Raw genomic sequence first — 22,347 nt, forward strand, 5'->3', positions numbered from 1 at the left:
CGTGGAGTCTTTTACTAGTGTATATTTGGGATCTCTCTGCAGAAGCAGCAAAATCGTTAAGGAATATTCAGCTGCATGTCTTCACTGAATCATCTATTTGGTATTTATCAGCTTACTACTGGCTTTCAGTAAAGTCATGTAGGCAGTTTTCTGTTTACAGATGCAGGAGCTGTTTGATTTATGTTTGGAACTAGATAGTTGTTTATCAACACGTAGTTCACTGCTCTCTCTATTGCTCTCAAGAATGCAATCTCTTGCCAACTATCATTAAATCTATCAGTGCTGACCAATTAACACTTGATTTGCTTATTACCAGATAAACCAGTGGTACAGATTTGTGTATGAATTAGATGTAAACACAAAATCACTTATCTGTCAACCATGTAAAATAGGCTTGTGCTTATTGTTGGCAGACAGCAGTAGATACATTGTCAAGTTAGGATGCTGTTTTATGACCAGTGTAAGAACCTGCCATCTCCACAAGGTGAGTCTCCGGTCATGTCACCCTTACAAAGGTGTTATTTCCAGATGAGTTTGACTAGGAGTTTGCTCTAATTGAAGACAATTTTTATTCTTTCCTTTGGAGAGAGAGTTTTCAGTTGGATCAGTTTGTTGATCAGACTCATCTCATTGGGATTATCATAGCTAATGCAAAGGCATAGCAGGAGCAAACACTCTGGGATAGTGGAAAAGGCAGGACCTTAGTGCAACTGCAGTGTTTGACTGACAGTGATTATGAACTGTCTCTTTGTATTGGTGTAAAAGACAGCATAAATTTGCTGCCACAAAGTTAATGGACCAATTCTTCAATTGCCCAGGTAATGAAACTAATGGGAGGAAAGGGTGGGTGTGGAGACTACAACCAAAAACTCTTCTAGGATTGTACAGTGTGATGTTCATGGAATTGCATTCATAAACATGACTATAGGTATCTGGGTTTACATTGCTATTGAGTCTTTCTAAAAAAATTGGTGTTATCTATAACTATGTTTAAAACTAAACCTTGATTTAGCATAAGAAACTGTTGTGCATTCATTACCAGTGAGACTTCTGCTGGCTATACATACTTCCATCACTGGTTCTTAGCTAGTGCGCCTGTTAGGAAAGGCACTCTACTGATTCTGTAAAACATCTATGCTATTCGTAATACAGTAATAATAGCTGTTATAGTTCTGTTACACATTCATTCAGAACTTTTGCAACTGGCAAATTTATATATTTATAAACAGCATTTAAAAAATAAATTAGTTCATTTTTGTCTCCTTCAAATCTGGACAAATGTTATTATCTTATTTTCAAAATTAATTCCCTAAACTGAGACAGTATTTTTGTAGGCCAAATCTCTAAACAGTGTTCTCAAAGTGCTAAAATATTTCCAAGGGGATTATGAAAAAATCATGTTATCTGTCACTATTTGGCTGTTAGAGCTCCTACAGGGGTAGTTTAAGCAGAACATATCACTTGTTTACTTGATCATGCTAATAATCATCCAGTCAAAGCCCATTTCACAAACACAAGTTAGTTCTGTCTAAGATAGTACAGATGTTTCTCTGCAACCTTTCCTTAATCATACTGCCTGTATTAGGCTGTCTATTAACATTTTGTAAATGTTAACTAATACAGAAGTTCCAGAGCACATTTTGCACTTCAGAACAGAGCATCAGGAGCACTTTGGTATCATTAGGAAAACATTGATGATTTGTTTCAATAATAACTATATTGATGGTAAGAACAAAATTGAGAGAATATGGGAATATACACGGGAATGGAATGAGTATTGATGGAGGGGAAAGTTGGAAAAGAGGGTATACCAGAATGAGGCTATATTAAAATACGCAACAGTGTGTTACTTGCTCTGCTCTTACATTATTTCCTCTTATTGCTTACCACTGTCTGCTAAATAACAGACCAAATAGACCAGTTCCGTCTGCTAAATAACAGACTAACTAGACTGCCTCAGTGCAGACACACTTCAATTTTAAAAGAAGCCTAACTGAGCAAAGACAAATATGACTGGCAAAATATTAATATTGCAAGAGCTTTCACCCTTTTAACAATGGGAGTTAGAAAACATACAATCTTAAGTTTCAGCTGTATAAATTTACACAGTCAACTGAAACAGCATTATACACTGCTAACTTACTAAAATAAAGCATGATATAGTTCCCTATTTCAATTTGTAGGGTTCATAAAATCAAAATTGATCCTTTTACAGGCATAGTCAGAACTGTGTTTGAAAGAAGTGCAAGTAAGAAGATGTATAAACACAGCATTCCCGAAAGGAGGCTTTTATGGGTCATCTTTTTTGTGCTGAACTGATTCTGGAGAAGTAGTAGTTACCCACAGTCAAGAGCTGAATCCCCTGTCCTACTCTACTGCACAAACACGTATCTACACATAAAGGTTATCAAGCCACTGTTCTGTCTAGAGGAAGGCTGTTTTCCATTTACTGCTGGAACCTCATCTATTTTTCCCTCAGTCATTCTTCCACTTTCATGTTTGCTGTCTTCAAATGTTCTTCTTTCTAAAAGTGCCCCTCAAGTATCAGTCTTTTGTAAGTCTTCAGGATTAGGGGTAGTTCAGTACCCTGAATTCTTCATTGTTTGATTCATATTTGATCTATACATCCTGGTCCTGTGCTCCATCTGCTTGCTGCACATTGCTTGACTTCTGCCACACTCTTTTTGAAACGGCAATCATATGCTCCTCTTTTTCCCTACAGTGCTTTTCTACAGTGGTCTGACCTAGATTCAAAGTCTCTGGATTGTGTCAAAATACAATTAATAATAAAAATACGAGGCAAGTATGCATGAAGTTCAAAATCAGATTTTTGTATATCACAACGCTTTCCTTCCAATGCTATTTTGTTCCTCCCATTTTTCTCTTTATGAACTCCTAAGAATGCTTTGTCTTAAAAAAATTAAAATATGAAGAGTCTCAAGGATCCAATTCTATAGCCACTTAAGTTGGACAGCACCTTAATATTTTAAATGGACAGGAGATAATGCCCAGTGTGGAGTGATTCCAATTTCTGTGGAGTTGCATAAGCCATGTTCTTAGCACAAGTAATTCCACTCAATTCCTACTTGGATGAGAACAACATCCACGGGTATAGTAGTCTCAGAAATATGGTTAATGTTATTCAATGAATATCATAATTCTGCTCAGTTTTATATATTCCAGTTGTCGTACTCCTAACATTGCTAAAATGTTAGGAGTTTCCAAGCAGAGACTAGGCTACAACGCCAGAAACTGAATTGACATATTTTGTAACCACCGTATTAGAGATAAGAGTGAAGAGTTAAAAAAAAATATTCTTCTAATGTACATTAGGAATGATAAAAATACAAGTACTGGTTAGAATGTCAACAAGAGATGAAAAAGAATAAATGACACCCATGCCAAGACCTACAAGTTGGATTTAGCCTAGGAACAAACTAAGAATGAAGCAAATGACAGGTATAAATAGAGTATGAGCTGTAGCACTCTGCTCCATTATGAGATAATTGGAAGAGATAGATAAGGGGGAAGTCTGAAGTGAACATCATGTACTTAAATTTTTATAAGGCATTTGAAAAGGTTCTCTGGAGATTGATACCAAAGGTAAAAAATCAGGTGCTTATAATAAGGAAAGGAAGTAAACAACCCAAAAAGTAAACAGGGTTGGTATAATACAAAGTGAGTGCCTATCCTCACACAAGACATTTTCTTTTGGGAAGAATGTAGAGTAAAAATGCTATTATGGCTACAGAAACTTACCATCTTTTTTTCACATTTTTAATATAATAAATTAGCTTGAAAGTCAAAGAGGAAAAGGACCTACTGAGTAGGAAGGTATCATAATTTGAAAAATAAAAAGTACAAAATCCTTTTTCATAAAGGAACATACAATGTTCCTTTAGATAGAACAGAGGGAATCCTAATAGAATAAGGCAGATAACTTCTTATAGACATAGCACAGCAGAGGCTGATTGCACCTATAAAGCAGAAGCAGACTAAGCAAGACAAAATTAATCTTTATTTGCCTTGAACCCAGACAGTAAGAACACTAAAGTAACCAACAGCAATGAATAAATACTTTGCAACTTGTATACATATATTCAGTTGCAACACAAAGGAACTATAAATCCATGTACATCAACTCTCTTCCTATGGTGTGAATATATTGATCATTTAGGTAAAAATGTGTTCATTAGCATTTATTAGCCAGACTCTGACTTCTGTACATCTGGTCACAGAGGAGATAAAAATGCTTTGTGGTCAAATGGGACAGACAAGTACTTCAGGTATAGAATAAGCTACTTTGGCAAGGAGAAGGAAAACAGTTGGAAGAGGTTATCAGAACACTAGGTACATATATTAGGTGTTCAGATAATGTAGCTGCCGAATAAAATTGCTAATGATTACTTCTTATTTCTTCTGCTATTTATATTGCTTTGGTAAAATAATATACAGCTGACATGTAAGTGATAATATAAATATACTCATGTCTGCTTTATGAGTTATATTTATATATCAGTACTGTCTAAGGCAACCAAAGTAGTTGGTATGCCCATAGGTGGAGGTAAACGCAATCAATAGATCGCCAAAGAGATACCTCAGTTAAACAAAAAACCACTGGCTAAACATCAATTGTTCAGTTCATCTGAATAAAGTTTTCTTAAGACCCTGATTCTGTAAATATTTCTAGACTGGCATATTATGGGTTTTTTTGTTTTTTGGTTGTTTGTTTTTTTTTTTTTTACCAGAACATTAAGACTTCCAGTATGTGAAGACATTGCTTTGCTAGGTACTGAGACAAACAGAACACACAGAAAAAATCAGCCTTTCCTATTAAGAATTTATGACTTAATATATAAAAGAAGAGAAAGAATTTCATTACATTAACTGTTTACCATAAACAGTGGTCTTAGCATAAGTAGTACTAAGAAGGGTATGAATGGGAATGAAAAAATAAACACTCAATTATTATTACTTTATAAAAGACCCAAATACATTTCCTCCATATGCAGACATATAACCTGCATCATTAAATGAGATTTTTGCTGTTTGTCTCACTGTGGGCTAAGATTCCATCTTCATATCCCATAAGGCAAGAGCAGATGCAAAAACTTTGATTTGTGCTCACTTTTCTATCTTCATCCCTTTGTTACAGGGAAATTAGTCTATTTTGGTAACTTCAAACTCAGGTTTTCTAATATTCTACTGCATTCACTCTTTTCTAGGATTTTTTTGTAATGAAAATATTTTTATGGTTTTTAATAAGGAAAGGGAAAAGAAATATGAAATAGCTCAGACAAACTGCATGTATCCATTTTCCCCTTCTGGTACCTCTGTGGCTGAACTGAAAGGTCTGAAATTGCATTGTTACAGTTGGAAGTCTGAGAAATTACCTGAAAGGCAATGGAAAGCTTAGGACTTGTAGTTTACCACCTGTACTGGAAGAGCAGAAAGACTTTTTGTATTTTTGTATTTTGCTTCCTACATTTTAAACATGCTATCATCTAAGCTACCCAACTAATGATAGGTAGGTAAGAGAAAACATGGCCTTCTGTTGCATGTCTTTGAGATCCTAATTCAAATCCCTTCTGTAGCCTGGACTTCTTGTATTGTCTGTGGTCACTTGCTTATTTCAGTACTCTACTCTTCAACTCTAAAATGTTACCACAAGAACTACAAATAGATAAAAGTTATAAAATCATGTTTTCATACCTCAGAGTGTTGTGAAATATACATTATAATCACTCATGTGAAGGAAACAGCCTCAGTTAAAATGACCCAAGTGTAAAATGTCTTATCTCTGAAATGGTCCAGATTCTTATCATTCATGAAGCCATGAAATAATGACTGGTTTGGGGTAATTTGTTGAGAAAGCTGTAGCCTGAATTCCATCTAGACTCAGAGATTAAATAAATTGGTCTACCCGGAGTTTTTGGGTTTGTTTTTCTCAGAATCTTTTTTTTTGCAATTCTTCACAATTGAAAACTAATATAATTTATCAATAGAATAACTTTATTCCAGTTGACTGTGTTGAACTATTTCTCCACTGAAAATGGAGAAGTATATCTCAGATATAATCAAATATACTGTTAAATAGCGTTCCTACTGCATTTATGGAGTCTATGTCAGTATTTCACCACTTATCCACCAATCCTACTTATGCTACCATATTCCGAGTAAGATGATCAAATCCCAATGGGAAATTTTCTATACCACTCTGGCTTTTCTCTTTGATGCCTTTTAAAAATCACCAAACTTTCAATGAATTTACTGAATTAACTTTAAACACATATGACTACAATTTTTTTTATTCTGAATATCAACTTGACACTGTAATTTTATTTTTTATGCTTATCTGTGTAACATCAAAATCTCAGTCAGACTTCAGAGTAAGATTTAGATCCTCTGTATATGGTTAGAAAGCTATGCAGTAATTTATGACAGCTTTCCTTGTAATGTCAATGAGAGCAAAACTTCCTCTTAGCTACCTAAATGCCACCTACTTTAAATGCTAGCTTATCCCTGATGCCAGATATTTACATTCTGATATAAAGCTTTAGACACAAAAAAATTGTTAAAAGTTTCAGTTCATTATTTGACACTGTAATCTTCAGCCTGGGGTACTTTCCAAATTAAAATAAATGAAATTAAAAGAAATACTGGACACGCTTTGCTTCATAATATAACTAAATCTCCCAGACTCCTGAGACTCCATATTAGCCAGCTTACATTCTCTTAGACAAGGGGCAAGAGTACTTGAAATGGGACCTGGTGCTAAGTTTTACAAGAAAACCAAGTGCTACAAGATCCAGTTATCATTTTCGTTTCTGCTCATTGTTTACCATTGGACTTGTAGAACAGTTATGTTTTCAAAAGCGCCCAAAGCATCTCCATTCTTAAAATACTGAATAACAACAAATTAACACATTATTTTCAATATTTTGACAGATACACATGACTTATCTGTGAACTTCCCCATCTTCTAGAATATTTTTAGATTGTCAAACACCGGTCAGTAAGATGTCACCTGAAATATTCTGTTGAGGACCTAACAGTATGAATTGGTAGCAATGCCATTTAAAATACATTATGTAACATAAAAGAGAGAGGTTCACTAGCATAATGCTCCATGAACCTCAATACAGAGTAGCACAGAATGGGGCCAATAATTATTAGTTGTACATACATCCCAACTTTGTAGGGGGTGAAAATGTACACACACATGTCATTTATCAAATTGAGACTTAAAACAGAATAATAAACTATTATTTCACATTTGATAATGAAAAAATCAGCATATGAATTCACGGCACATTTGTTTAGATTAGTTGTGTTTATTTTTTACCTATTATGCCTATATTTATTCTAGTGATAAGGGGAATTGAGGCTAGCTTCAATATAGTTTTCCATATATTCAAAAATTTGTGCAGTTATATCTGATGCCTGAATAAGTTGCATCGGGTCAAGGTGAATGAGTAAAGTTGTTCATAAAGCTCAATACTGTATTGCCTGGTACGCTTTCTCTTCAATGGAAAATAACCTCTTCTACTCGGACCAAGGCCCATAAATATTCCCATTGAAATAAACAGGACTACTTGTAGCAAAGGTGATATTTAATGTAAAAAGATTAAAATCTCTCTTTTACTTAAAAAGAAGTTGTGTGTCATGTATGTGTGCATGTGTCCCATTTCTCCATAACTGTCAGAACACTTTTTGGCTAACCTTCTTCATGCAGATTTAGTGTTTTTACAGTATTTTGATGAATACTTAATGAAACACAGGGAATAAAACTCTAGCCAAAACAACATTGTACAATACTGATGTAGTATTCTACAGTCTTGCTGCACAGATCAAAATCAGTGCAAATCCACTTAAGGTAACATGGCAATCTGATGGATAAGACATTGGTGTTTCACTTCCACAATATATAGCCTCAACTCTAAACCTGTTGGAGGTGAAGGAGTGATTATGAGAAGAGGGGAGCACGGCAAATAAGGAATAGAGTTGGTGTTTGGGGATTTTTTCCATTTGTGCATAATTTCTAAGGAACAATGCCTTTTACAGGTTATCCACATTAGGTTTTGCAATAGGGAATAAATGCTGAAATCTCTTTTTTGTCCTATGATCTGAAGTGAAAATTGATATAGAACTTTCTGGCATGTGATCAGAGAAGCAGAAAAGTACTTGAAAAAGATTTTTCAGCTTTGAAGACATTAGACTTCCAATTAAAATCAAGCTTTCTGCTAATTCTCATCAAACCACTATTCAATATAATAATTTAGCCGTTCTTCAGTTTCTTTTGAGGGAAGCATTAAAATAGCCTCCTCAGACTTACTGAAAGTCATTACGGAAATTTACCAAGTTGTGTGGTAAATCCGCATCGTTCTTTTCATCTAAAATAAATATCTAGCTAATTTTGATCATTCCTCACCTCCACATGAACTCTGTTTATGAGGGGAAAAACCCACAACAATACACAATTAAGTCTAGTTTTTATAGCTCTTTCTTGACTCTAGTCATAGCCAGCAGTATTCCCAAAGGAAAAATATCACTAGTTAATAATAGTACTCTTATGATACTAGATTTACTATTTTTAGAATTTTTAGTAACTAAAAATATTACACCATTATCTTTTGGATTGTATTCCAAAAATGCGTACTGATCATTGTCACAAAACACACTGAAGCATGGAATAACAATTTACATCAGACTGTTTAAACTAAATTTTTCTTGTGCAAACATTTCTTTCTTCTGCATGCTACACTTTTCCTTCTACTGATAGAATTAATATTAAATTTAGTAGGATGCAAGAATATGACATCCAAAGCAAGCAATAAAGTTAGTTTAAATGTTTCATTCATTTTTTCTGTACTCTGCTCAATTCCCCACCTGTCTACAGCTTTACTTAGATTAGCAATATTTGTTTATTACAGGGTAAGAAATTATAGGAACCATGCCTGATCTGAAAGGAAAAAAATAGTAAAAAGTCAAATTAAATTTGTCAGGAGCTTCCCACAGATACTTTAACAAGCCTAGAAAGAACTTATCTGAGATTCCATATATAGCTGAAGTGTTAAAAAGTGAAAAAGGGGAAAAAAAAAAAAAGGATACTGCACATACTTTTTACACGTCTAGGAGCAGGGTAACTTTACAAAAAGGAGTGTCTTTTTTTCTCTTTTTAAAGTTACATATTCAAACAGTCCAGACTTGCAATCTGGAAACACTTATACAATACCCCCAAAACTGCCATTAGAATGCCAACTACTCTAGAAGTAAATGTAGAGCTGAATCTGATATTATCACAATTTCCCTGAAATTATGGGAGCTGTATACGATCATTCTTTAACAGTTACACAAAGGACAAAGGTGAGTATTTAACAGATAAATACAAAGAGAAGGAGTATTCAGGCAAAGACTCAGAAAAAGTCATAAAACAAAAGGCCAATACTGATGGTAGGTGTCTAGCCTGACGTTTCCCACAGAGGAAAGATTATCAGAGACTCCATTTAGTCTACCAAATCAACAGGAGAATAGTGGTGATGACATTTCCTGCTGATGCTTCCTAAAAGAATTGTGTACTGATACATATCTATCTTCATTCTCTAGTATTTAAAGGTGCTTTGGCTCCAATGTCGTCATCCAGGTGGAGGATAAAATACATAAGATGTCTGAAGTAATACTTGTAGCTTAACATATGTATAAATTGTAACAGATCTAACCGTGTGGAATTGCTTTCTTCCTTTCAAACACAGCTTGTTGCACAGTACAACCATAGTATATGATTATTGTTTTACATTTAAAAAATTACAAAATTTTAATAAAAATTGTAAATGTCTAATTAAGGAGTGACAATGATTCAAGAACTTTGAACACATAATAGAACAAGTATTTTAGAAGTCATTGTTATCTCTAAAATGTCACCTGTCTGATACTGTTCTCTCCACAGCTAACAGGGTACATATAATTACGGACTTCATATAAATCTCAGTCTCTTTATTCAGAGTGAGCTATTACACTTCCTGATTAATCATAAGGCATGGTTTTAATTGTCTTTTCCTTAGATTAAGAAAAATTTAAAATATCCATTTTCACAATATTTTAAAAGTTTCATTCTGTCATCTTTATTCATGTTAAATAGCACTTAACATCTCAGTACCCTGTGAAGTAAAATGCTGCTCATCAGTAGTATGGCTGGTAGAATAGTATGCCCAGTATTCAATTTTTCAAAATAATAATTTCAAACTTTCATAATGTGCCTTGTGTGTGTTTAGAAAATCATTTAGCAGGTGCCTTCAGAAAATCGGCCTGTTCAATGTAAATATTTGTTTTTTTCCTTAAATGTGACTTCCCAAATTAATGCAGCAATTTCAGAGTTTGCTGGCTTTGTAAGAGTCAAATTATTTAAGATCTCTTTAGCTAACTGTATTGGTGAGGTGGTTCAAGACAGGTATTGTTCTGCCATCTTGTTTTGAAGTCTTATATAGATCTTAATGCTGATCAGGTGGAATGTATGGATACAATGAGGAGAGATCTGTTTATGAACTGGACTGGACTGGCTGTATATTAGAAAATCTGACAACCAGTCAAATGTCTAGGGCAATACAAGAAGGCACAGTAGTACTTGCAGCTCTTCCTTCTCTCCATATGACCATTTCTATCACTGTAAAGCAGCACGGCTTAGAAAGGAAAATTGTTTCTAAATGCTCAGTTCACCTTAGCCTGAAGTCAAGTAGTAGCAGGTTGCAAGACAACTCTACATTCCCAGTCATCTCTGCCTTGGAAGAAGACATTCACCTCATAATTTTGATAATGGTCATCTTCTAACAGCTCATTTTCGTCTGAAATTAAGAGCAAAACCTGAGGTCTTCCACAAGTGTCTCGGACTAGCCCATGGTATATGTCAGAAGACTGCCTATTAGAGGCTCACGAAAGTTCCCTTCCTCCTACACCCTCAGAGATACTTCCCTCTACACTCTGAAACATTTCTAGTAGCCAGCCTTGTTCTTCCCACCCTCTGCAATACTCTGCCAACATCACACTAAAATCTGACCATTCTGAATGACCAGTTGAGCTAGCCACAAACAGTAACTGCCACAATTAATTGTATTAAATGGATTCATAATGTCAGCACAAATTTAACTTTGTTGTTTTTTCCTGGACTCAGACTGTGATCTGTGAACTGCCAAATTAGAGGAAAAATGGGAACCAAAAACTAACCAAGCCTTTAAAATTAATTCAGTGCATTTTGAATGTTTGTATCATTTTAGCTAAATTGTAATTTTCATGCAATCTGTGGTCAGTCTCAGTACAAACATAAATGATCATGTGGGTCACTGTTTGAATACAGTTTGTAAATTAATTCCTCAGTGTCAATGAGATACATGACATCTGGAACTACTCTTGTGAGAGAAGCTTCACTTTTATGATAATCTTAGGTGGGTGAAAAATCTACTTGGATTTTGATAATCTTTATAAAACCTGGTTGACTAACCAACATCTGCACATTACAGAATATTTTGTTCCACTTTTTGTGTCTGTATTATCTTTTTTGAATGACTACTGAGAGAACAAAACAGTAATTACAAACTGGACAATATGTACAAAAATGCCTTTTGAAAAGTTACTTGTTTAACTGATGAAACCCCTTTGAACAAGTGATCAAATGCCAGATTGTTGTACAGAGTGAAAACATAGCTTGCTCGCTTTTCAAAAGGCTACATTCAGCTAAATATAGAGCTTAGCCTCTAGGCCATCTCTGTTACAGCTGCCTGTGCTTGATGGTGAGAATTACAAGGCAATAGTGATAAGCGCCCTTAGCTTCTTTTGAATTTGGTGTGAAGATGGGAAACTAAATCCCCTTCCAGAGTCAGGCAATGTTGTGTATTAACAGGTGCTGTCACACAAGGAACAAATATAACCACAGTTTTCCATTTACAACTCAGCTTGTTGTTTTTCCCATCTGTATTTGTTTCAGATTTGGTTTGGTAACACTGCTTTTATCTGCGCTGCAGTTTTCTCTAGTCACAAGGGGAAGAAAAAACAAAGTGAGAAAAACATAAAACCTCTAGAACATTTTTGGCTATTTAGAACAATAAAAGAGTAATGCTATTTTATAGTGTTTACTCCTTATTAAATATTTTAACAATCACTATAGTTTGAAGGAGCTCTGTAACTTAAAGCTACTGGACATATGGTAAATGCTATTAACTTTAACGTCATAAAAAGCTAAAGGGCAAACTCTTTTCTTTGCAAAAAGCCAAAGTGGTTTGACTCAGGGTACAGAATCTAGGAGGCAGGGCCGGACTTTCCTGGCAGAGCTAATCCATAGTGAGGACCGTTGCTCAAATTGTGGAATTGCCCCCGCCAGGCATATGAACCTTGTGCTGTTAGATATGCAGTTATTAACGGCTAAAGCTAGCAGGAGACTTGTAAGACCGAGGCAGAGGGGTGGGCAAAGTTTTCTTCTTTTTGCTAACCCAGTAGATAACTTGCACTGATCTTAACCTAATGCCTGCCTTCCCATCTACCTACCATAGCTTGCTACTGACAAGTCAAGCAGGAGGATGTCAGACTCAGCAACCTGCTTTCCACCACAAAACTACAGCACTGCCTAACAGATCTCTCTGTACGTGGAGACAGGATTTGTCCCTCAAAAGATACTTCTGAGTAAATAATAATATCTCTGTTTTTATCTGTGAGTATAAACACTGGTTTTTGTCTCTTAATGACTGTTTCTGTTTTACTGCTACTTCCCACCAGGAAGTTGACTGCTAACATAATTAGCAGATGATTGCATGGGGGAGGCTGAAATCTTGAACAGCTGTTTTAAGGCATTCTGTACCAAATCTTCTGTGCTGCAGAACATTGACGGTTTTTGAATGGCATTCTCTCCAATGACAGAGAGATTATGGGACCATGGTGTGCAGGCCTCCAGAAAGGACTTAACTTGCTCATTTACTTGAAAAAATATGAAGAATCCACTTTTAAAGCATTTAGTGGATTAGTACAAGTACTTGGGCATACTGTACATATCAGAATTCAGTACAAAAGATCGCCTTTAATTGTTAAGTCTAGAAACTGAATGTGTAGCACTGAAATGTTTGGCAGATTTATTTTACAATAAACGTATTTTAAAGCTTCAGACATTTCTGATGCTCCAAGTGATCTATTTCTTTGTTACAGGATAAAAGTGAGACAAAATGAATTAATGTTACCATTTGTTATAGAAGAGTCATTCTGAGAGTAATGCATAATGCAGCAGTTTACTGTTATAAAATAAAGAGTCATAATAATTGGCTGTGATAGAATAATAATCATAAAATTAAGAGAGAAACCATCTGGGAAAGAACTGCTTCAGTTCCCCATGGAGTATTACAGTGTCTGCCAGATGTAAAGTAGTATCAAGTTCTAGATGGAAAAATAAGAGCTTTAAAGTAATAAGGGTATAATTATGTAATGACTAAAGTACCAAGCACGTTTACAAGCTGTGCATCATGTCGTCCCAGAGGAGGAAGACTACTTGATCTGTGGGAGTTTTTAAGCTGAGACACTTAAACCTTTTCTGCACTAGAAAAGTTTCGCTGGGGCATACTACCAATGTCTTCCTTGGACAGATACAGTTTTAACAGCACCAAAGTGTTCCTCTTCTCTTTTCATGTCCTTCCCCCAGTTCCAGTGTGTGCTAGTTTAAGTGCAATATAGAAACAATGCATTCTTGCTTCCATTGTTGCAAGAATGATGCTAAAACAGAAATTAACATGAGGCTGACAGAACTGCCTTCTACAAAGCATTACTTTCTCTTACTTCCACACAAGCAAACTGATTCCCTCTTTTAGCTATAATAGGGACCCAATCCTAAGATAAATTTAGAAGGAAGGTGAGTACGGAGATACATTAACAGTTTACTTACATGGGACTGTACTCCTAAACCTGCCACAAAAGTGTAAACTCAGACCTCTTGGTGTGGCTGATGCAGTGGTTTTACCAATGTTAATATTTTTCTTTAATCCTTTTTTAATTTAGGTGGTTTTGCACAGTGAGAAAGGGCTTGGCCTGTACACGGAGCAATTTTTTTCAGGGTTTAGGGCAGCTCAAACTTTCCAACTACTACTGTGCAGTCTCGCTGCAGCTATGAAAACACTTGCTCTCTTAGTCAGTTAGCCCATTAAGATCTTGAGCAGTTTCAATCAAAATCAAGCTTTTAAAATAGACTTTAGGCTTCTAAATCACTTTATTTTGAAAATTTACTTACATGGACCAATCAAGATAAATTTAACAATATTTGCTTAAGTCCTTTTATTTTGTAGCCTCTGTTAAATGGAAGAACTCATAAAAGTTAACACGTTTTCTAAAATGAGGAGGCCAAATTGAGTGAAGTATTTCTTGAAGGGAAGAGGAGGATTATTTTGAAGAAACCATAATAGAATTTGCTTTTGAGGAAATTATAATAGAATTTTTGTGCAAGTTGAATCTAGACTCGTATATTTTAAATCACTTGATTCAGAAATGTGTGGGGGTTTTTATCCCCTTTTAGTTTAACAATCTCAGGTGATTTCCAAAAGGAAAGGCAAAGGGAAGGCTTTACTCACTAATTCACACTGTGACAAATGACTGTTAAAGTGCCTTCTGAGACTTACAGCAAGGAGCTGTTCCTTGAAAGTCACCAGTCAACATGACAGCCAGCAGTATACAATTGTCCAAGGGATCTGTGGAGGTATTCTGTATTATCTGAATCTCTTTCCTTTCCAGATAGGTGGTAATGTTCATTTATGCAGTAAGCACATCAGAAGGGAAAGCTGATTTTAATGTAATCCTTTAAGTATCCAATGTAAGAACAGTTCTTGCACAAAGGTAAAATTTAGCTCTATAGTTTCATCATTAAAGTATATAGCGTAGCAAAATGACTCAAATTTTCATCTCAATACAGGAGCAGGATTTGAAATGTATGTCCAGTACCAGTTAATATTCTCGTTACATATATAGAGAAAAGGAAAAAATTACAGAATTGGAAAATGTAAATTTTTGTTCCATGACTATGAAATTGTAAATACTTATTGCAACAGCATATAGAAGAGTTATGAAATCTGATGCTTTGAAGGTGGGGGTTAGAAAATCTATTGGGTTTCTATGTTCATTTTTTGCTCTTTACATTCCATTTGTTGTATGTGACTTTGAAGTGGCACAGTAATAGTGATTTTTCCTAGAACATATTAGCTCTGTATACAATGCTAAACTTCAACAGGCAGTAGAATGAAATAGTCGTATAAAATAGAAATTTACGATTGTTGAATGATTTGTTCATATGACAGAGTGCATTAATTCAGCAATTCAACACTGGAATGTATACTACATGGTGTCTTAATTAGTATTACTAGAAATACTCAGCATTGATAAAATTTACCTTGGTGTGCAACCTCCAAAGAAAGCCCAACATACTGCTTAATCTTACCTAAACCCAAAGGGACTTAAAGTGTAAAAGGTATACAAACCAAAACATACTATATACATTTTTATGAAGTCACTAAAATGAATCTCACTCTGCATACTTTAAAAAAATCCATATGTTTCTTTTTCTTTCTCTAAAACGTTGTGGGGAAAGAATTATTCCAATAAATTGAAATTCTTTAAAAGTGAGTATTTTTTCTTTCCTTTTTTAAGGACTCTGGGACAAAACACACTTATTGCCCATGTATAAGGTCTATACTGCGTATTTCAGGAAGGAAGGCACCAAGCACAAGCAGTTTTGTGCTTTATAAATGTATCTCTCTACAACACAGTCCACCATATATGCATAATCTGAACATGTGACTGTGCAGAAAATACAGGAGACCAGAAAGAGAGGAACTACCAGCACAAATGGGAGAAGCAGCATGTAATGTTAAAGCAGAGAGGTTACCTTCACAAGAAAATTACTTTGACCCTCTCCGGGTACATCTTTTAAGTAAGTTAAACTTGCCCAGGCACACTCCCAGGCACTGATATTAAATGGCACAAAACAGCCTACATATGTATCAGAAAACTGTTTGAGCTTCCCAAATTAGGTGACTATATACAACTTGCCTGCTTGGAGTGTTTCCCTGGACACTCAAACTGCCAAATCATTCCTGGGCACTGCACTGTTCAAGACAGTTTTGGCTAGCTGGCTACGACCAAAGCACGCAAAGGAAAATCTGAACAATTTACGAGAATAAGCAGTCATGCTTCAATGGCAGGAAACATTCCTGGCTTGCTTGAATTTACTAAAATAAATGCAGCTTTTGGATCTTCATAAGCTTCTAAAGAACAGACTAGGCATCTGTACATAAATGGTTTAAGAAATGTGAGGTAAATTGTGCTCTGCAAGATACTCAAGCACTGAATTTATATGACTGACCTTACTAAAAAAGCAGTGATATTGACAGAATGTAAATTTTTTTTTATTTTTAACTTGGAATTCTTTCTTTACATCTCTAGCATCCTATGGTTTGGCTACTTTGAAGTACATGGTAACTACGTATGTACACAAGAAAACATTTTTTTTGTTAGTAACCTCTTCGTTGTATCTTTCCAAAGCTTAAATGGGAACCCAAAATAAATATCCTCTTTTATTCCCTCCTCTGAAGTAAATTATTTACCAGCTTTGAACATGTCAGGTCTTCACTAGGTAGGGTATTTTCTACTTTTATTTGTGCTGCTCTTCAACACAGCTGGTAAGACTAAGCACTGATGATCAGTAGGTTTATGAAATGTTTTATTACATGATTTACTGTTACAATCATGATTCAGTGAAACCTCACTGAATTAACAGGTGAGTAACTTCTTATGTTAATCACTGAGTCCCCCCTTTATTTCTGCTCCCTTCCTCAGCAGCCAAAGTGAAAGACAAATTGCATTATGATGGTCAAGAAACATCTCAAGAATATCCAGAAAATCAAAACAGTTTATTTCAGTTTCAGATACTTTCAATAATGAAAGCAAAATGTGAGATTCACAAAGGGATATTAGTGATACTTACAAAATTAGTGAAAAAGTCAATGACTCAATCTTCTCTTTACCCTCAGCCCAGTGACTGGGATATTTACATGGCCAGAAGAAACCCAGTACAGTACCCTACCCACCACAGAAATCGCCCACTTGACGCACACACATGCTCTAGCTCCTGGGCTCATCTTTTACATGCTGTCCTGCAGAAGCTTTTCAGATTGATCCAGGCAATATTTAAATATTTTATATAGTGACAGGAAAACAGCTGAGTTTTTACTCAGAGTTATCTCTCTGAGTAAATGAATATTTAACTATTCCATGTAAAATGTGTGTACTGTAAGCATCAAGCTTTATCTCCACAGTTTTCAAAGGGAAGCAGATCCTTTGAAAATCTAGCCCATCAAAAACCAAAACTGGTTTTAATATCTAATTTTTTTCAGGAAAAATCACTCAGCAAATTCAAGAATGTTAATAAATTATTCAGAATAGTTTATTTACTGAACAAATGCATTTGCCAAAGATTCACCATGTTCTTCTGCACACAGCAACTTCTTTTATGAAAAATAATATACAATCCAATTTGGCGGTTTGTGCAATATGACAGCCCAGAACCCATCTGTTACTGAAGCCAACTGCAAGGTTGGTTAGGAATCTAAGCTACGCAAGTAGAATTATTTTTCTGAGCAAGAAATGCAAAAGCAGCGAGATGGATATTACTGTGTTGGAGAAGAATAGGTAAGAAATGGACCATGAGCTAGACACCAAAATAAGAAAAGATGCCTGAGTGAAGGTCTACCATAGGAGAAGTCCTTGAGAAAAAATGAAGATTATAAATCTGTCTCCAAACAGGTACAGATCTAAGAATAAAATTCCTGAATCAGAGTCATATTACATTCAGCTAAGCATTTTAGCATGTGTGCATTTTATACGTGAACATGGTCATTTAAAAGAAATAGCTGATCGAACTCTCCTAAAGAAACATAACCAGTAAGGTTTCAAAACTGCGTACTATGCTTGTCAGAAATACATGTTTCAGCAAAAAAGAGGTCTGTATCATTTCCATCATATTTATTATTAAGTATTACCATATGATTTACTGGCAAACTGTGCTATCGAAACTGTGATTTGGTGACACGGAATCCTGGGTGGTTTGTGGCAGATGAGAGAAGTAATTCCATCTCCTCTCCACTTTGAAGAATCAACAAGCATCTGAAAACACAGAGATGGAACATATGCCTCCCAGCCAGCAACAAGTGAGCATAATTCCAGAAAGGGCAGAATGGAAGGAGAAAAGAGAGACCTCAAGGATGAACAGACTGGGAAGATCAAAAAGGGAATGGAACTAAGAAGACAAAGAGTTTAGCTGGTAACAGACCTGAAGTTCACAAACCACACAGACAGAAAACCCTTGATATAAATCAGACTGCCGGTGTTGAAAGCAAGTGGAATTAAGAAGTTGCAGTGAACTGGAAATACGCAGAAAACTATTTCCAGCATCTCAGCCAAGGGCCAATAACCTCCTAAAATGAACTATCTTGATCACTTGCCATTGTGTAGCCATACTATAAGGCTACTTCAACTGTATTTTAGTGTTCACCTATTCCATTCATAGCTAATGTCCATTCAACTGAAGGGGTTACAAGGAACACCTTAGGCAATATCTATATTACACACTAATTAGAATAGAATACAAAAGACGCACTTCACCAAAAACAAACTTCAACCACTTATGTAAGGATGCAAAGAAAAGACAAAAAAGCAAACAATTAAAAATAAGATGTACTTGTGTAATACTAATCATTACTAGCTAATAAGCAGCTGATTGCAGGGTTCCCACAGGTCTGCAGTCTTTCTCATTAAGTATTTCCTGAAAGTATGCCTAATATTCTAAATATTCCATTTGACAATATTTCTATGCAGAAGATCTATCCATTATAGAAAAAAGCATACTAGCAAAATACCAGCAACATGGGATTGGATTAATATTTCAGTATTAAAAGTGATATCCTCCAGTACAAAAAAAACAAGAATCCAGACAGGATCATATTGTAAGGTGGACAAAAAAAAGACAACAGACAAGATTTTTTAAGAATGGACTTTGTTCAGTTACTGGAAAGCTAGTACCGAAAGAGACTGCTATGGTAACTCGCAGAGCTGGAGGAGAGAGTGCTGCTCTCACAGCCTCATGTAAAGCACAATCCTGATTGCACTGCAGGGAAACAACTGCACAGCCTTCCTGCCACAGTGCAGCTGCATCCAGCCTCAGCACAGGACAATACTTGAAGATCTAGAAAGCCATTTCCACTAGCTATCTTCAGTTCTGGGTTCGTATTTTATATTTCAGATGTGCTAGAGATCTTTCTTGTAATGCTTGTATGAGTATTAATAAAATAATTAAAACTATTCATTTTCCACTAGTCCTTTGCTACAGTTTTCCAACAATAACCATGCTCTATAATACTGTTATGCTATAATTCTGCTATCAATATTTTGTAAGGATTACTTACTTTCATTTTGTTAAGTGCACACAGACTTGCAATAGACATTCCTATAACTAAATGGATGCTATGGTTTGGGCAGTTGCTTATACACTATTTCCTATTTGAGACCAGATCATGCTGCTTCCATTGAAGGTAACTTCATAAAGTTCAAGTCAAACAACTGGTGTCAGGAAAATGCTTGACAGAAGTTTAAACTAGAGCTAGAAAAAGTGTTAAGCCACAGAGTGGTCCAAAAAGGTATATAGAGAATATTTTGTTTATTTTAGCCATCAAAACCCTAGCTAAATAAACAAAACTGATAAAATAAGAAAGGTTCTGGGTTTTCTTCCTATTCCAGTAGAAAATAAAATGTAGGTATAAGATGCCAAGATCTAAATTTTCTAAAATCTCAAAGAATACTGCAATCAGAAGTTATGAATGCAGAATATATGTATGGTTTAATTATTTTTTAAACTATAAAACCATGCCTTGATAAACATACTCTTTAACTCTCCATTATGTAGTTACAATGCTGTCATTTCCAACCAACAGCATTCATTTTTTGTGACTATCTTAAACGTCATTCATCATTTCATAACTGTCTGAATAAACATCATTTGTTTAATTGCTTCAATGTATAGCATATTCTCCTGAACAAAGGTAATAATTAGTTACGTATCTGCATGATCTTGTGACTACCAATCAATGAGACTCCATCTTTCTTTAGGAAAGTAGCTAAAATCTAAACGATGTAGACCAGCATTAAAATCAAAGTTCCTGACTGCCAAGTTAAAGACTCATTCTGACAATGTAAATATATTGAATTAAAATCGATCCAATATGCCACTATACATTACCAGACAATTTTGCTTTTCTGTCATTTGACCACAACAGATTTGTTACTACAAAGCGGATATCACACATAATTCCACAAGACGGGATCATGTAATAGCCTACTGACACACCAGGCTGTATGGTCAAACAGAGTGGCATGATGCTGTTGGTGGTCAAGGATACTTTTCATTTAGCATTTTGAAATTAAACACACGTTCCTGGTCTGTCTGTCTGAATATAAGGCGTTTGTTTCCTTTCAAAGATATTATTTGACTTGAGACAAACAAATACCTTCTTCTATTGGTTTGTAATTAAAGATGCAGACAGTCCTTGAAATAATTCATAAAGGCATAAATTAATGGTAGTTACAGCAAAGCCTAGGATCCTAGCATTAAAAGAAGCTGCACGTAAAGCAGCATGCGTATTGGACAGCAAAAACATCCGATGACCCCGGCAGGTAGCCTTTCGACAAGCGGCAGAAGAGTATTTTCTTTGGGGTTTCTCCTCAGTGCGAGTCACCGTCCGGAGACGGTACCGTACCTGTTCTACTCTTCCTCCTACCGTGGCCGCAGAGAAGAGAAAGGTACTGCCCTTCTGCACAGGCGGTGGCGCCCCGAAGGCGGCGGGGTGCCCAGCGCCTTGCCGGGGGGGCGCCGGCCGCGACTCGCCCTCGGCTGCGGGGCGGGGCGGGGCACCGCGGCCCCTCGGCAGCCGTCGCATCCCTTCCCCGAGAAAGTCTTCCAGCGGGGCTGGCCTCCCGCGGGCGGTGCGTGCCTTCACAGCGCGCCGACCCGCCAGCGGCAGGGCCGCGCCGTGCGCGGGCAGCGCGCCCCGCCGCCACCCCGACCCTCCGCGGGGCCCGCGCCGCCGGGCCGCCCCCGCTCGGGCGGGCTGGCCGAGGGGCGGGGGGCGCCGCCCGCGGAGCACCCCCCGCTCCCTCTCGGGCTGCCACCGCGGCCCCCACGCCCGCGGACCGCGCGCTCACCTGTCGTCGCTCTGCCAGCCCTGCTCGCCCAGCAGCAAGTCCCGAAACCGGTAACGCGGGGGCAGCGGGGGCACCTCGCTGTCCAGGTCCGCCATCCTGCCCGGAGGAGGGGAACGCCCGCCGCCGCTCCCCTGCGGAGGGGCAGCCGCCCCCCACCCACCAAAACGGGGGAGGGGGGGGGGGGGAAGCCCAGCGAGGCAGGAGGGGCCGGGGGCGGGTCGTCCCCCAGGCGCGTGCGGGGGCCGCGCGCACAAAGGCAGACGGCGCGCGGCGAGAGGGCTGTCTCCCGGCGGCGTAGGGGGGTGGCGGCACCGGCTGGCGCCCCGGGGCGCGAGTGGCGGTTAACGGACCGCGGGTTGAAAGTTCCGCCTCGCGCCGCGGGGCGGCCAGCCCTAGGGGGAGGCAGGCGGCGGTAGGGCGGCCTCGGCGGCGCGCGCCCACCCGCCCACCCAGCCGGCGCCAACGCGAACGCGCGCGCACCGCCCGCCGCGGTTGACAACAAAGAGCTGTCCACCGCCATGCAAATGTTGTTTGGAGCCGCCGCGGGCAGGCGAGCCAATGGGATGGGCACTCCTTAGCATACTCCAGTAACGGCGCGGGAACCTCTGCCTGCCGACCAATGGCAGCCCCGTCATTAGCGTACAGGGGCTGGGGGCTTCTCGCCCCTCGGGGCGGGCGCGGTCCCTGAGGGAGCGGGGACCGCCGCGGGGGACCGCCGGCTCCTGCCGCGCTTGGGCCGCGACGCGCCGGCGGGGGCGCCGCGTTGCTCCCCAGGCCCGCCGGGGTGGCGGGCTGAGTGGGGCGGGTGGGAGGAGAGGCGCGCGCCTGTCCCCTCGGGGTGGCGGTTCGGCGGTCCTTGCCGGGTCTCGGGTGCCCCCGAACGCCGCGGCAGGGCAGGGGGCTCCGTGGGGGTGGTACCGCGGAGTACCCGTTTTGGGCATGCGGAACGGCGCTTGGCTGGAGGAGCCGCCTCACACCCCCAGCACCGGCTCGGTCCCAGCCCCTCCTTTAGGGGCTTTCATGGGGCTCCCTCACAAGCCTACCTCCTACAGCCAGCAACCGCCTCTTGCACCACCTGGGGCTTCC

The 22,347-nt window shown here is 38.2% G+C and overlaps 1 protein-coding gene across 1 annotated transcript in view; it reads right to left on the bottom strand.

Moving 5' to 3' along the window:
• The window catches only part of KCNT2 (potassium sodium-activated channel subfamily T member 2), a 160,469-nt gene extending 139,008 nt beyond the window's left edge, over positions 1-21,461 (bottom strand). The window contains 1 exon segment of the mRNA XM_030033481.2: positions 21,262-21,461. Within this exon segment, the coding sequence (XP_029889341.1) occupies positions 21,262-21,356 (95 nt within the window). The 5' untranslated portion in view covers positions 21,357-21,461.
• Positions 21,462-22,347: the final 886 nt, after the last annotated feature.

Source organism: Aquila chrysaetos, chromosome 12 (genome assembly GCF_900496995.4).
Source record: "Aquila chrysaetos chrysaetos chromosome 12, bAquChr1.4, whole genome shotgun sequence".
Classification (NCBI taxonomy): Eukaryota; Metazoa; Chordata; class Aves; order Accipitriformes; family Accipitridae; genus Aquila; species Aquila chrysaetos.